Source organism: Solea senegalensis, linkage group LG17 (genome assembly GCF_019176455.1).
Source record: "Solea senegalensis isolate Sse05_10M linkage group LG17, IFAPA_SoseM_1, whole genome shotgun sequence".
In the NCBI taxonomy this organism is placed as follows: Eukaryota; Metazoa; Chordata; class Actinopteri; order Pleuronectiformes; family Soleidae; genus Solea; species Solea senegalensis.
The window spans coordinates 19462477-19477867 of record NC_058037.1 but is presented as its reverse complement, the minus strand read 5'-3'; the positions used below and the strand labels follow the sequence as shown (position 1 = coordinate 19477867).

General features: G+C 38.2%; 1 protein-coding gene across 2 annotated transcripts; it reads left to right on the top strand.

Annotated features, from left to right (window-relative positions):
* The first annotated feature begins 950 nt into the window (after positions 1-950).
* dnajc5ga (DnaJ (Hsp40) homolog, subfamily C, member 5 gamma a) lies at positions 951-14809 on the top strand. Of its 2 annotated transcripts, XM_044049847.1 has the most exons (7): positions 951-1132; positions 7900-8027; positions 9313-9526; positions 9927-10083; positions 10987-11168; positions 11580-11623; positions 12520-14809. In XM_044049847.1, exons 2-5 carry the CDS (start codon positions 7909-7911, stop codon positions 11163-11165), a joined length of 669 nt encoding a protein of 222 aa, XP_043905782.1. In that variant the 5' UTR covers positions 951-1132; positions 7900-7908; the 3' UTR covers positions 11166-11168; positions 11580-11623; positions 12520-14809. The 2 variants fall into 2 exon arrangements, with proteins under 2 accessions (XP_043905782.1, XP_043905783.1); XM_044049848.1 differs by lacking the exon at positions 10987-11168.
* The last annotated feature ends 582 nt before the right edge of the window (positions 14810-15391 follow it).

Here is a 15391-nt window from a genome sequence, read left to right as displayed (position 1 = left end):
CTTGACAAAGTTTTTTGCCATTTCTGATTTGCCAATTTCATCCATTTTTACCAATGTTTAGGTAATCAAAAATGTGGTTCTTTCAGGGAGAAAATTCATCATGCTGAAGACATGCTGATGGACCTCCAAGCCTTTGAAAATGTGTTTGAAATTTGCCAAAATATATACTAAGTCATTTAAAACAGGCCATTTATTTGTAAATAATAAATGGCCTGTTTTACATACCATGAGTATATATATATATATATATATATATATATATATATCCAGTGGCCATTTTTCTAGCCGTTACCTGTTTTAAATACAAAATGTGCCTCATATCAACAAAATAATCAAAGTATATGTGCTAATTAAGTAGAGTTTCTCATTTAAATGCTGCATTCAAAAGAAGTGTGGATATTTGGCTTTACATGAAATACACAGTGGCGGTGTATGAATGACGCAGCAAGGTTTTTGTTAAGTTGAGGTGAAATGAGGAAATTAAGGGCCCTCTGTGCAGTCAATGATACGTTCACGAACCACACGGATTACTGCATTTGTATTCTGACGAACGTTCCCCGCCCCCATAAAGTAAGAAAACTGAAAAAAAAAGTGTGAAGTAAATCCCCTCATTTGAATGAATGGAAAGATCAAAGTCAGATGAAATTTTAGCACGCAAACACAAGCAATCCTTAGCGTCAGCGTTTACATACAAATACAGCAATGTAAAATGTGTTCAATAGGATAGAAAATCGTTTAAAAGAAAGCTAATACATTTTGCATAGGAATGAATGAGTAGTGGTCGTGAGATATTGATTAAAACTCTGCCTTCTTTGGAGGCTTGAGACGTTTTTGTATCTTAATTCATATGTTTTACTAGCTAGCTCTTTTCGCTGAAGCACTTGAAAGACTGGTTGTTTGGAAGGGGCCTTGAACGCATCATCATTTCTCTGAGGGAGGAGGAGCTAAGCGGAGGCAAGCGGCAGCAGCACAAGCTAATCAGTACCGGCGGCCGCCGCGGACTAACGTTGTTCCGTACCTGGGCTGAATAACCGTGTTTGGACCCTTTAACTGGGAGTAGAGACGTTAACTCGGATGCCTCTATGATCCAGCTAACCTCCCGGCGACACACACAGCGTTCAGTTTGTACAAGGTAAGGGGCATTTCGCCGGTATCTAAATTAGCTAGCACCCAAGGTTAGCTAGCCGCGGGTAGCCGTCGCTTGTCGTGCAGACCAAACCCCATTCAGAAAAGTGCCACTTTAACGTTGACTCGCTTCCCCGCAAAATGACCGCTACTTTGCGCGTGTAACGCTTGTCTTAATTATCATGTGCGTGTGCGAATGTGTTAATTTAGCTCCTGCACGAATCTTAACGCCATTGTGAACGTTGTGAAAGGTTTGAGGGCGGTGGCAGGCAGCGGACATGTGAACGACAATTTACGAGGGTTTGTACCTCAATTGGAATTAATGTCCGCACCGGCTACGTGTTAAATCTACGCCGAATTGATGAATATGTTTGTCCACATGTATGCAAAATGTTTAGCTTGATGCTGCTATGTGTATTGCGCACGTTTTTCGTTTGATCAAAATTGCCAAAATATAGAATGCAGTTTGCGTTTAGCCCAATGTAACGGGGCCACGACTGTTGATGCCGTGTGTCCTGTTATTCTACGTTTACATATCGCGTGTTGTCATGAATAAAATACTTAAATGGTGATGAAAAGTCACGTGTGTATTATCATCTGTAAGTTAGGTTAGCTAACTGTGAGAAATCTACAACATCTTAGCTTTAATGACTTGCAGCAAATTGATTAGAAGTACTTTTAATTAATTTTAATGAATCCCCATAGGGTAAATTAAAATGTACACAGCAGCTCTAGGTAACAATAGATCATTCAAGTTCAGATTGAAGAACAGGAGCAAACTGGGGGCAAAGAGGGATGAACATTATGTTAAAAACATACAGATTCAGTGTAAACCCAAACAATATGTGCATTTTTCTTTACATATTTACTAATTCAGTCTTATTTTGTTGTTGCTGTGATGTCCTGCAGTCTGGACTTTATTTGAAATAAGGAAATGCCAAAAGGGGCGAAAAAGCTTGTGTCAACAGGCGGAAGAAACAAATGTTATTGACAGCAGAAGAAAGGGAGAACATTGTCACATGTTTAAGTTTATTTTTATTTATGTTTTACTCGACTGTGGATCGTAAAATATAAAGTAACTAGTTCTCACAGTGTGCGTGGAGATTAGCAAAGGATTAGAGCTCTGCAAGGACAAGCGGACAACAATCTCGAGGCATTTTCTCCTTCGCCAGACTCAAACACTTTTCCCCAAACACCAGCCGTCATCTGTGACTCATCTGAGCTTAAATAGTGTCCCCCTTTTTAATCGCACTGTCCGTTAGATAACTGACACAAATGTTTAAAGAGTCAAACGAGATCACACAGTGGCACACAAAATCAGATTCCAGTGGGACGCTGTTATGTGTTCATTCACGCCTGATTCCGTGACCTAATTATGTAAATTGAGGCGTGTTAAGCTCTGAAATAAGTCCTAACATGTGCTGCCCACAACAAATGTGCTTAACCAGGATGTTTCCGGTTGTAAAATATGACTGCTGTCCATGTGCGAACTCTGGAAAATCCCCCTGGTTTCACATGTGTTATGAAGAAACTGCACATGGAAACATAGAAATATCAGCCAGGCTTCCAGTGTAGATGGTTTATTCAAATATACATAAATTGATCAGTATCATCTTTTTAAAGAGACTAGAGGACGACTGATTTCAAGCCTTTGCTCCGTGTGATAAACCAACAAAACACAAAATTCCTTAGCATAAATAAAGGCAATGATTAATCAGTTACCAAACAAATGAAATTGGCAGCGATTTATAATGAAGTTCTTTTAATTTTTAGCTTCTCAATGTGAATAATTTTCTGGTTTCTTTGCTCCACGTCATCAAAAATCATTAAAATAGATTTATTTTGGTTTGTAAAATTGGTTTTAAACACTTGGAGAAGACGTTGTTTGTGACAGTAGAACAAGTATGATTCATATCAGAGCTGAACAGATGAGCAGATAATCGAAATCTGTAAATAGTTTAAACAATTAACCAATTATTTTGTGTTCCAGCTCCTTCAGCGATCGTTTTCTTGTGAATTTGACTTTTTTTGAATTTTGGAAATCCCTGATTAGCTGTGTTTGTCATAATCTTCATATTTAACACTTATTTACTGCGTTTAACGTTTATTGCTCTTGTGTGCATTTATCGACATTGATTTTTTTCATTTATGTTTAGAATTTGGTTATTTGTCGTGTGGAACCTGCTCAACTTTGGCATTCACACTTACACAGTGAACATGTTTAGAAATCTGTTATTTTTAACTATAAAGAGTTATTTTAAGAGGAAAAGACATGAGGTCGTTGACCTCAGACTCAAATAATAGTTACGATAAAAAACACAGGATCACAACATGTTAAGAGTTCACTTTTATTTTCCTCACTAATAATAGCTCCTACATTTTTATTTTGTGTGAAATCCATTTTGATACTGCTTATATTGAGTTATTATCATGTTTATGATAATATATATATATATATAATAATAATAATAATGTCATATTTGTATGATCTTTAATACGATTTTTAAAAGTGATATATGTAAAGTAAGTATATCAATGGCGGTTGCAGCAGTGAAAAACTGCACAAGCGTGGTTGCCAGATTTGCCAAAATGTGTAATAAAAAAAACCTGCTGCTCATACCTGGCGTTAAACTTTTTAAACATTAACAATACTGTAGAAAGTTGCAGCCCTATTGCAGTTGTATTTCAATTTTTCTTGCATTATATTTCTTATTTTAAATATCCTATTGTCGCATTTGTGCACTCCTGTTTCTTCTGCTGCTGTAACCAGTGAGTTTCCTCAGCGTGGTTACAATAAAGTCAAATTTTATCCAATCTAATCTAATATCGTAAAGTCACGAATAGTCAAGATGTTTTGTTTACTTAGGTCAAAATGATTCTGTCTAGTTTTTACCATCGGTTTCAGGTGCTGCTGTCGTATTAATGTCATTATCATCAGTTTTTTAAACTTTATTTGGCTCAGACGTTCTCACAGATCGATCAATCGCTGGCTGCAGTTTGTAGTTTGTTTCCTGGCATCAGTCGTCTCAGTGGTTTACAGTAAAACTGTAAAAATACCAAACGTGCATGCGCATTTTCTGTGGAAGTGGATTATGCTGGATGTGTGTGTGAACTATTTACTCCACCTTTCTTGGCTTTTGGGCAGATGAACCATCTGGGCCTGCAGTGTCTCCATCTGTTGTGGGCCTTTTTTTGATTTCCTCTGGGCAGATTTTAGTCCAGTCAGGATTCTGACTCAGTTTCTCTTTGGGTTTGTGCATTAAATAAGTAAATAAATAAATAAAAAAGTTAGTCAGTTATCTGCCAATACTGGTGATTTTAAAAAAATGCCAAATTTCAAACCGATTAATCAAGAATTCTGTCACGTGTAAAATGTGCTGCTGATTTTTAATCTCCAGAATCACAACCAGAAAATATTTTTTTTTTAAAATAATTTAAAATGTTAATTGCCCTTATATGTTTTGCCATTTTGATTAGTGATTAATTTAGTTGGATTGATGTACATTTTGCACTTAAGTCTGACACACAGGCTAATTAGTAAATTGAAAATGTCACTGATTCTATCTTGTAAATGAATCACTTGCCTTAAAAAATTACTCAATTAGTCTTTTATTCCCATTAGCTCCCAATAATCTAATGCTGCTTTAATTTCAAATTCTCTCAGGGCCATTTTTCCACAGATACAACATCTGTTACAATTAAAAGCATCTAAACAACGGTGTGAAGATTAATTTTAAGTCGCAAAACACAGGGCTTTGACCGGATGATGGAGCGTTAAATCAAAAGCTGCCCTTTTTTTTACCCCTCTATTTTTCTTTCTTGCTTAAAAAAAACCCCAAACACCCATAAGTGAATAAGCAAGAGGGGTTATCAGCCACTTAATCCAGACTTCACTTCCTGTAAGAAACCCTCAGGACAGGGATTTTAGTGTACAAAGTGTAGCAGTGTTGTGTCCCACTGACGGGAACACAGCAGATATTGTTAGTGTGGTTATTTTTAGCACTCTGTAACGCCAAATAACAGCTCATTATTGAACAAAAGTAGAGGAATTAACAGCGATAAATGCCAAGTTCAAGTCAAACAACCTGGTGGCCACATGGGCTTCAAGTCTGGTCAGTAGGGGGCGCTCAAGTGAAGAAAAGTCCCAACTGTGCTTCACATAATTTCACAATAAAGGTGTTTGTTTTTATATGCAATGACAATAAAAAAACATTTATGATGCAAACTAACCTTAAATAAATAAATAAATAATTAAATTGTTGTGTTGGAAACTTGGAGGAAATCTACAAAATTGTTGTAATGAACAATGAGAAATCGTCTGGGTTTTTAATCAGTTTTCAATCTGAAATGAAAAACATCCAGTTTAGCTGAAACAATCGATTATTAATCAATTTCTAAATTAATCAGCAACTATTTTTATAATAGATAATCGGTTTGAAGTTTTTTTTCATGGTTAAAACAAGATTTCTAATTGTTTAAGCTTCTTAAATGCGAATATTTTCTTCATTTCTTTGCGCTGGATAACAAAGAACTCATTTAAAGTGAATTATTTTGGTTTGTGGACAAACGATTCATCAATTAATCAATTATGAAAATAATTGACGGATTAATCGATTATGAAAATAATCGACAGATTAATCGATTATGAAAATAATCGACAGATTAATTGATTATGAAAATAATTGACAGATTAATCTATTATGAAAATAATCGTTAGTTGCTGCTCTAAATTTCTGTCTATGTTTCCAGTAAATATGTCTGACAGTGTTTGTTCAGTTTGAACTAGGGCTACAACTGACGATTCTTTTCGATATATTTTAGTTTTTAATGATTTCTTTGTTTATGTGGAGCAAAGAAACCAGAAAATGCTCACATGTAAGAAGCCAAAAAAAATCGTAAAACCTGTTTAATCCTGATTAATCGATTACCAAAATAGTAATCAATTAATAGTCTATGAATCAAGTAATGTCAGTAGTTGTTTTTTATTTATTTATTTATTTATTTGGCTTCTTACATGTTGTGGGGCCCTTAAATCTGATTACACATTGTGGGGGACTCGTCTTCCTTATGGGACAAAAATCAAGTCCCCATAATGTAATTTACTACATTTTAAGGTGAAAACGTGTTGTATGGTTAGGTCAAAGTTAGAGTCAGTCTCCGGCAAATGAAAGTAAGTCAGTGTGATGTCATGGAAACGTGTGTGTTCTTGCCAGTGCTACCTCTTTGGAAATCCGTTTCTGTCATCAATCAGAATACTTTTATTATCCCGAAGAAAATTGTTTAAACACTGACCTTGTCAGGACCAGTAGTCCTCATGAGTACCAGGAACCTCATTTTCTGAGGAACTGGTTTACGTTTAGGAGTAAGCTTTGAATTGTGGTTAAGGTTTGGGATCAGGCTCTCTCTCCCTCTCTTTCTCTCTCCCTCTCTCCCTCTCTCTCTGACGTGGACTTGGACGGGTAATCTGTGAGATCAGCAAAATGTAATCTTCTTTGGTCAACGACCCGGACAGCATTATTTGTATCGCTGAATAAGTCTGCGCCTGTTTGTGTGTGTAATAGTCTCTCCCTCCAATCTGTGTTTTATCTCTGCTGCACTGTTGTGACTGGTTTTCTGAATAAAATGTGGTGTAAACTAAATTATGTAAGTATGTCGAGTTTTAATTAAATAGAAAGACACACCACAACACGCCTGTCTAAACTTTTGGATGAAACAGTGAAGTTTATGTCCATTTAGCAATATTTATCAGGTTTCTGAGAACAGAATATTAACTTGCATAAATTAAGTCATTGGTCATTACCTTTACGAAAGCATAACTTTATCTTTTATTTATTATATTTTCAGCACAGAACAAATTTCAATCTGAGCTTCAAATTCAAGCCCTCGTTACATTGAATGAGTTCAAAGCTCTGTTGAAATGGTTCCAGTCCACATTGTGTTTTATGTAAATGTAATGTTATCTGATGTTTGTTGTTTTCAATGAGGGCCGCAACTAACGGTGGTTTTTAGAATCAAGTAATCTGCCCATTATTTTCTCGATTTAATCGAGTATTTTCTTTTTCCAGAAAATGTAGGAAAATGTTGAAAAATGCCAATCAGTGTTTACCAAATCTGGAAATCACATTCAGAGATTAGAAAATATTCACAGAGCTTGATTAGATTAGAAAATATTCACATTCATATATCAGTGTTTACCAAACTTGGTAATCACGATGTTCTCCAATGTCAATGTTTTTTTTGTCAAATGGAGCAAAGAAACCAGAAAATATTCACATTTAAGAAGCTGAAAATTCACAAAGCTTGTTTGAATTGTAAAAAGAACCCTCTAAAATCGACTTATCGACTATCAGAGTATTTGATTAATTTAGTCATCGATTAACAACCGAATAATCGTTGCATTTGTCCTATTTTCAGTGTAATTGAAATACATTTCTGCTTCCAGGTCTCCCTTGCAAATGGGATATTTTGATTTCAATGGGACACGCCTGGTTAAATAAAGGTTAAATAAATAAAATGTGTCTGTACAACTCTGTTGTGTGTTACTCAAACGCTGAGTCACTGTCCAGACCTGGACGTCTCCTTTGGTAAACAGTGGAGGTGAGAAGTTGCATCAAAGTCTCCGCAGTCAGACGTTCTAATGTCTCCGCTGGTCTCGTGGGACCAACTCTTACAACATGCGCCAACATGATCTTCCAAGCACTAATCACCCGAGTCGCGCTCCCTGGATAATTATGTGATAAAGTCATTTATTTATTTTTCCCTTTCCTCCATCAGAGGTGAGCCATGGCTGAACCGAACGCCTCCCGTCCCCAGAGGAAGATGTCCACAGCGGGGGAGAGTGTGTACAAGGTGCTAGGGCTGGAGAAAGGAGCAACTGCTGAGGACATTAAGAAAGCCTACAGGTGAGTGTCCACCTTTTAATCTGTCTCAGTCAGCAGCAGCAGGATTAGTTCCTGCAGAATGGGTCATTATTTCTCTGGGTATTGAATAATCATGTGTTGACAAATTTCACGTTACAGCAGTGGGAGCGGGGCTGTAATTCCCTCACTCCTAATTCTTCCTCCTCATTTGATTGACCCAGCAGTTCAAAATCTGAAAATATTAATTCTGGTTATTGATGAGACCAAGAAAAGTAACTAAAAACCAGATACCAAATATTGTATGAAGTCTGGATTCTTCTCATTTTCAGATAATCTGTGGATTATTTACTACTGCAATGTCACTTAATGGTGAAATTGGCATCAGAATATTCTCGTTTCATTTAATCAACAGTCCACAATCTATCATGATGATTATTGATCAGATTAAGAAAAACAACTGAAAAAATTAGAAAAAAATTGTATTAGCTTGTGTATTTGGGCTGTAAAATTCATTTTCAGTTAATCTGGGGATTATTTCCTCAATCAATGACTTTGTTTTTGTTCTGTGAAATGTCACAATATTTTGAAATTGGCATTAGAATGTCAATATTCATATTGATTATTAAATAGCACAAGAAAATGAACAAAATATGTTAATTTTGGGTTAAAGTGTGTATTTGGGCTGCAAATTAGGATTATTTTAATTTTCAGTCAATCTGGGGATGATTTCCTCTCTTAATTACTTGTTTAAATTCTTCGAAATTTCCAAAATCTGAAAATATACGTACATGTTATTTTTATTGTTACATGTTATTGATAAGATTAATAAAATTAACTGGAAAAATACTAAATAATTTGATAATTTTACTTAATCTGGGGATTATTTCCTCAAATCACTTTTTTTGTTCTGTGAAATGTCACAAAATTCTGAAAATGGCATCAGAATTTCTTAAAAGTCTAATTTAATTTAACCAACCATTTAAAATCTGGACGTACACAAAGTGATTATTAATAATATTAAGAGAAGTAACAAAAAAAGATACTAATGAAAGAAACTAATTGTGTTCAAATTATTTTTTTAATTACTTTTCGGATTGTAGCTAAACTTTTATTGGGCTGGAAAATGTCACCAAAGTCTGAAATGTGCAAAAAAAATAAGAGGAAAAATTTTGTATTTAGGCTACATTTTTAATTAATCTCTGGATTATTTCCTCAATTTAAGACCTTCTTTTGGTCTGTTAAATATCAAAATCCTAATGTTACAGAAGACTAAGGAAAAGTAACTCAAAATAACAACATTTGCCTCTGTTTCTTTCTCTCCTGTCAGAAAACTCGCGCTGAAGTATCACCCGGACAAGAACCCAGACAACCCAGAGGCGGCGGAGAAGTTTAAGGAGATTAACAACGCTAACTCTATCTTAAACGATGAGACCAAGAGGAAGATTTACGATGAGTACGGCTCCATGGGCCTGTACGTGTCCGAGCAGTTTGGAGAGGAGAGCGTCAAATACTACTTCCTCATGTCCAAGTGGTGGTTCAAGGTGTGTGACCTTAAACTCTCGTTGTAATTCATGTTTTATTCAGTGGGTTTTCATGTTCATTATGAGAAAATGTATTGAGATATTTAATTTGGGATTGAAAATATTGGCCTATTTGTGAGCTTTGCTTTATTGTTCATGCATTTGGAGCCAACACAGCACAACAAAAATCTTGTATCTTATCTTCAGAATCTGTGTACCCAACAAAACTTTGTTTATATCCTCGTAACTTAACTCCCCAAGATGCTTTATCGGTTGATTATTTAATTTATCATAATGTAAATCAATAAAATGGGTTTAACTCGTCCTTTTTACAAGGTTTAATATGATTTTTATTGTTTGTAATTGTGTAGCAGTTGCAGTTGTGTATGTATTTAAAGATTAGCTTCCCTCTCCCATGCAGGGTCTGGTCCTGTGCTGTACACTGTTCACCTGCTGCTGCTGTTGCTGCTGCTGCTGTTTCTGCTGCGGCAAGTGCAAACCGCCTGACGATGACGAGAGCTACCAGTACGTCGACCCCGAGGACCTGGAGGCTCAGATCAAGGCGGAGCAGGACGGAGGTGAGAGGTCGCCGCAGGGTGTAGAAGTAGTCTCATCGCTGACTCCAGAGACCCTTTTTACAAAAGCCTTGGTCACAGCCAACATACAGTATATGGCGCTTCTAGGCTGTACAGTTCCAGCTCGACTCAACTTGGTTTGGTATGGTTTTTCTATTACTTCATAGTACCCTCCTCAATGTGGGCGGAGTCAAAGCACAGCTACATGAATGGCGTGGCATCGCTTTATAAGCGACACAAACTCGTGAGAGTCAACGCAGTTATTTTGGGAGTAAATGAATCATTAGAATCAGTTGTTCCTGCATGACTGCAGCACAGACTCCTGAACTGAAATACCACTCAGCGGGACGTGATTTGAGCTCACGGTCGCTTTCAGCAGTGCTGTCGCTACATACACCAGGCTCCTGTTAAGTATTGGCATTTTAGACAATTCCTTTGCTAAATGTTGGAGATTAACGCAGGTTTTCAGCGATTATTTCAAGTCCTTTTAACTGAACTACAGTTCAGCATCGTTCGGTTTGATTCTCGTGTCGGACGCTGCGCTTGTGACTCTTCCACTGTCGACACTCTCTGACCAATCAGTGGCCGGCATTCTGTCGACGTCACATTTCAGTATCGCCTAAATACTGAATAAATAAAACTAGAGTCGAGCCGAGCCGTGCTGGAACTGTGTAATGGAAAAGCAATAAGCAATAGTTTCCTTACGTGCTTGGGAAAGAGGTTCAGCAATCTGCAGTCTTACCAGTAGAGGTCACTAGTTCTCACACACACACAAACAGCAGGTGCACTAACTTGATATGTATTAAAAAAGGAAACTAAAATGAGCCCATGGTGTGATTTTTCTTTTCTTGTAAAATCCTTTCACACAGCCGGGTTTTTTATTGTTTCCATGCTCCAACTCGACAGGTAACACAGTAATCATAGGCCAGCCCACGTCTAACATGGGTCCACAAAGTCCCGACGCCCAGAGTGCACCCATTCCCCTGCCGATGCCCATGCCTCCGCCTCCACAGGGGGGGCCGCAGTCGCCGACCAGTCCAGCGGGGGAAGAAAACCCCGGAGAGACTTTACCAGAGTCGAAATGACTCGTAAGAGCCGCGTCGTCGTCCGATCTGTGTGTGTGTCGCACTGTCGTCCATCCATGCCTGGCTGCACTGTCCTGCTTCTTCACGCATCCATAACAAAAACCACTCCTTCAACCACGCTGTCTCGCTTGTTGTTGTTGTTATTGTCGTCATTCATGCGCTTGTTGTTGTCACAGTCGTATTAAACCCAAAGAGCTGTATCATGAAATAACTTGACTGTCGTATTGTTGCCATTATTTTTTACACTGCATCGTTTCATACTAACTGCCTGGTGATAACAGTTTGCACCTTTTAAACTGTTTTTATTTATTTTCCTGAAGACAAAACATTTGTTTTCATTCTACAATTTAATTTTTGTTTGTTTTTGGTCATTGGATGGGATGACATGTTTTTTTTCCTCCTACTCTTCCACAGGAAAGTGATGATGTGGAGGAGCCTCAGCGAGCAGAAGCTGACAGGTATGAAACTTTTTTTTTCGACCGTTTATAGTCTGGACTTCCTGTTCTACTGACAGTTTCATTTTCAGCCCCAACACTCATAACGGTAGAAAGGATCTCTATTTAATTGTGTTTTGCTACGTTGCTGTATTGTAGAGCAGTGCTGTTTGTCTAAAGCTGGGTAACACGCGCTGTAAATTTCAGTCGTTACAGATTTTCTAACTCTTGATTCCGTCACAATTCAGGGGTTACAATTCGATTGTGCACTTAAGTCAGTTTTTTGGAAGTATTTGTCTCACACTGCTACGATGGAACATTAGTGCCATGTTGAGAAATGTGTGAATTTCAATTTTTTTAAATGTGGCCTTAATACTCCGCCGTACACTGCAATTTTTAACAACTCCTAATTGATTTTGAGGGCAGCCCATGGCCAAGTGGAAAGTGAGGGTTGCTGGTTTGAGTCCCCACCAGGTCAAAGAAAGTGCCAGGGAACCCCTGAGCAAGATGTTCCTGCTCCTACTTCTAGGAAGGTTTCTAGTAGAGGTTCGGTTAAATGTGGAGATGGAATTCCCTCCTGTGGCACTTATAAAGGACTCATTTATTACTAATTTATCTTCTATTAAACTCATTGAAATATGTGTAAACTTAGGTTTACAACTGCACTGAAAAGAACCAAAGGTAGCAGCAACCTTGTGCTTGTAGTGCATTGAATCACAGTTCATCACGTATTTGAAATGAAATTCAAAAAGTGGTCAAATGTTTACGTAATCTGGATTAAAAGTCTTTCAGATCTGAATGTTCTGGAAATCTTGTTCAGTTTTGTCCTGCGATTACTGGACAGTTGCTGTGTGTTTGAATCTCATCCCTCATTTCACTCTTGATCTCCTCTTCTCTTCTCTCTCCATGTTCCTCTTTAGCCTTTTGAGCCTCTTTTATGACCCTGCCACATCCAACTGCAGCCAGAGATCCAGAAAAACCCAGAGATCCACCAGCAGCCAGTCGAGCCCTCGCCTGAGTCCTCGTCCCTCTTTACCGGCTCCATCTCATCTCCCCCTCCCCTCACTGGACATCACCTGCGAGGTGGACGCTCTCAGCCCCCATGGAACTTAAAAAATGGAGGCGTGTTTGTGTAAATTAAACCACAAAGCTGTGAGAGCCTCATTGAAATCTTCACACACCCTCGCTGCTCGCTTCCAGTCGCAAGGACGTGACTCTGGAGTCAGTGCAGGTTTCCAGGACTCGCGTTGGAGGCGCTTTATAATTATAATAATAATAATAATAATAATCCCATTTCAACCAGTAAGGATGTGACTGACACTGGGGCGCCGCGATTACGAATAACATGATTTATCCATAATCCAGAACTGGAATTCAATTTCTTACCTGGCCCATTTTTGTTTTTACATTTCTTCCATTTTAACTTATTTTTTTTGCAAACGAAAGCCACTTTGTTTGGTGTTAAACTTACTCTGAAAGAATCCCAAGCAAAACGTTAGCGGGCAACAGCAGCAGAACAGCAAACGCACGCCGAGGCTTTTCTTCTTCTTTTAAAGGAGCGGCTAAATGGCGCTCGCTCTCCATCGTTCTGGAAAAATAAAAAAATCTTCGGTCGACACAAGCGGAGCCGACCTCTGAACCGAGTCACTGCTACATTTCATACGACGACGCGGTCTGAAGGTGAGAAGAGACGCGGCCTGACGTTCACGGATAATGTCTGAGCCGGACTCTGGAGACTCTGGAGATTCCCGGTGTCGATCAGGAGGCGGAGACTTGACTCTCGTCCGAGTGCATGTGTTTTTTTTGTTTTTTTTTTTTTGTCTGAATGCATGCCCAATCCCGTACACTGTACAGCACTGGAATACGCACCCACAACACATGGAGGAACCTGCTCTGAGTTGAACCCGTAACTCAGTGAACCAGCTAACATGTCGTCATGTGCCACCCCCCCACCCCTCCGACTAGAAGGATACTGTAATCTGTATTTAAGATGCCATACAGTGGAACATAATTTAGAGATGTTCCGATACCATTTTTTTTTTTTACCAGAGATGAGCCAAACCAAGTGCGATATTTCTCCATAATCACCAGAAAATTTAAATATCTTAAATCCGACGTCATCAAAAACCTCAAATATCACCCAGTTAACTAATAACATGGTGTAAATAAGTAAATAAAAGGCAGCAACAACATTTTAACATCACATTAATGTTGTGTTCACTGGTAATGTCTTCTGTATTGAAGCTACTTATTTTTAAATGTTTTTTTTTTAGCCAATACTAAAAAAAACCCAGAAGATTTCCTTTTTTAAATGATTACGTAATCAATTGCTATTGATGACACTAGTGCCACCTTTTGAAACGGAAGTCAGCAATACAATACATGTGCGGGACCTTCCAGTGTGAAATTTTGCCAAATTGCAAATGTTTTAGCTAGCTCTGGCTAACGCTACCAGAAATCACCACCTATGGAATTCTAAAAACTGTACTTTTCCAATGGCAGTGGCTCATTCCACGCTACCAGAAATCACCTCGTCTGTGGAATTCAATAACCTCCCCATTTTCCTTGGGCAGTGTAGCTCAACAGCTACCAGAAAGTACTGTGGTTTTTTAGGCTCATGTGAAGAACTACGGCTAATTCTACTCTTGCAGAAATCACCTCCTCTTCACAATTCTAAAACGCGTACTTTCCAGTTGTAGTGTACCCCAACTGCCACTGGAAAGTTGTGGGTGTTTTTTTTAGGAGCGCTTACAGCATTATCCAGAGCTAGCTAAAATATTGCCCAATGGTGAATAATATTTAGCTTGCTCTGGCTAATGCTACGTTCTTTTAAATCACTTTTTTTTTTAAGAATCTCAAAGAGGAAGTTAACTCTTGACACGTAACATTAGCCACATTTTTGTTAGCTCTGGCTAATGCTACACCACAAGTAGTCACTTTTAAGAGCAGTCCTTTCAATGGCAGAACACTATGTAGCATTAGCATCACCTCTGTAATGTTGGATTCTCTCACGGAGCCATTTCTTTTCTACCAAAATTGTTATCTGAACATCTCTATTAAAGGTTTGATTTTATTTGTCAGATATAAATAGTTTTGCTGCTTTTTTTGTTACAGATTTACGTTGTAGACCAAAGCTAACGGCTCCATGTAGCTAAACCAGGTCAGGGCCTCTCTCTCTCTCTCTCTCTCTCTCTCTCTCTCTCTCTCTCTCTCTCTCTCTCTCTCTCTCTCTCTCTCTCTCTCTCTCTCTCTCTCTCTCTCTCTCTCTCTCTCTCTCTCTCTCTCTCTCTCTCTCTCTCTAAAATAAGTCTGTTCTGTCAAAGTCGTCTCTTGAAGACGTGTTTTAGTTTCTTTTTACTCGGGTCGTACGATTTATCTTTCTTTACTGAACCTCGTCTGCTTCCAGAACCACAGAAAGCACATCGACTTTTATCCACGACCTCAGGTCCAGATTCACTTAAGTCTTACATCCGAGGCGTAATCTGCTAATTTAACTAAATTAAGTTGGTTTTTTAATTTAATTTAATTCTTTTGGCCCCTTGAAGAGAACATGAAGTGAGCACTCGACTGTCTTTATTGCTCATTTGAGGCACTCCCATTTTATCTGGAGAGGACTAAACCATTTAGTCTTTGTCTCTTGTGTGCACGTGAGCACGACTTCATTTAAAAAGATAAACGTGTTATGTAACGCACACCCAACCTCCACTGTTACAGAGAGGTCTTGATCATCAGTCTGTAGAACATGACGCCCTACGTGAAACCTGGAGTGGATCTGGATCCCTGAACATTTAT

Coding starts and splice junctions, on each gene's coding strand:
- dnajc5ga (XM_044049847.1), top strand. CDS start 7,909: ATGGCTGAACCGAACGCCTCCCGTCCCCAGAGGAAGATGTCCACAGCG. Junction 8,028..9,312: donor GACATTAAGAAAGCCTACAG/GTGAGTGTCCAC, acceptor CTCTCCTGTCAG/AAAACTCGCGCTGAAGTATC. Junction 9,527..9,926: donor TGTCCAAGTGGTGGTTCAAG/GTGTGTGACCTT, acceptor TCTCCCATGCAG/GGTCTGGTCCTGTGCTGTAC.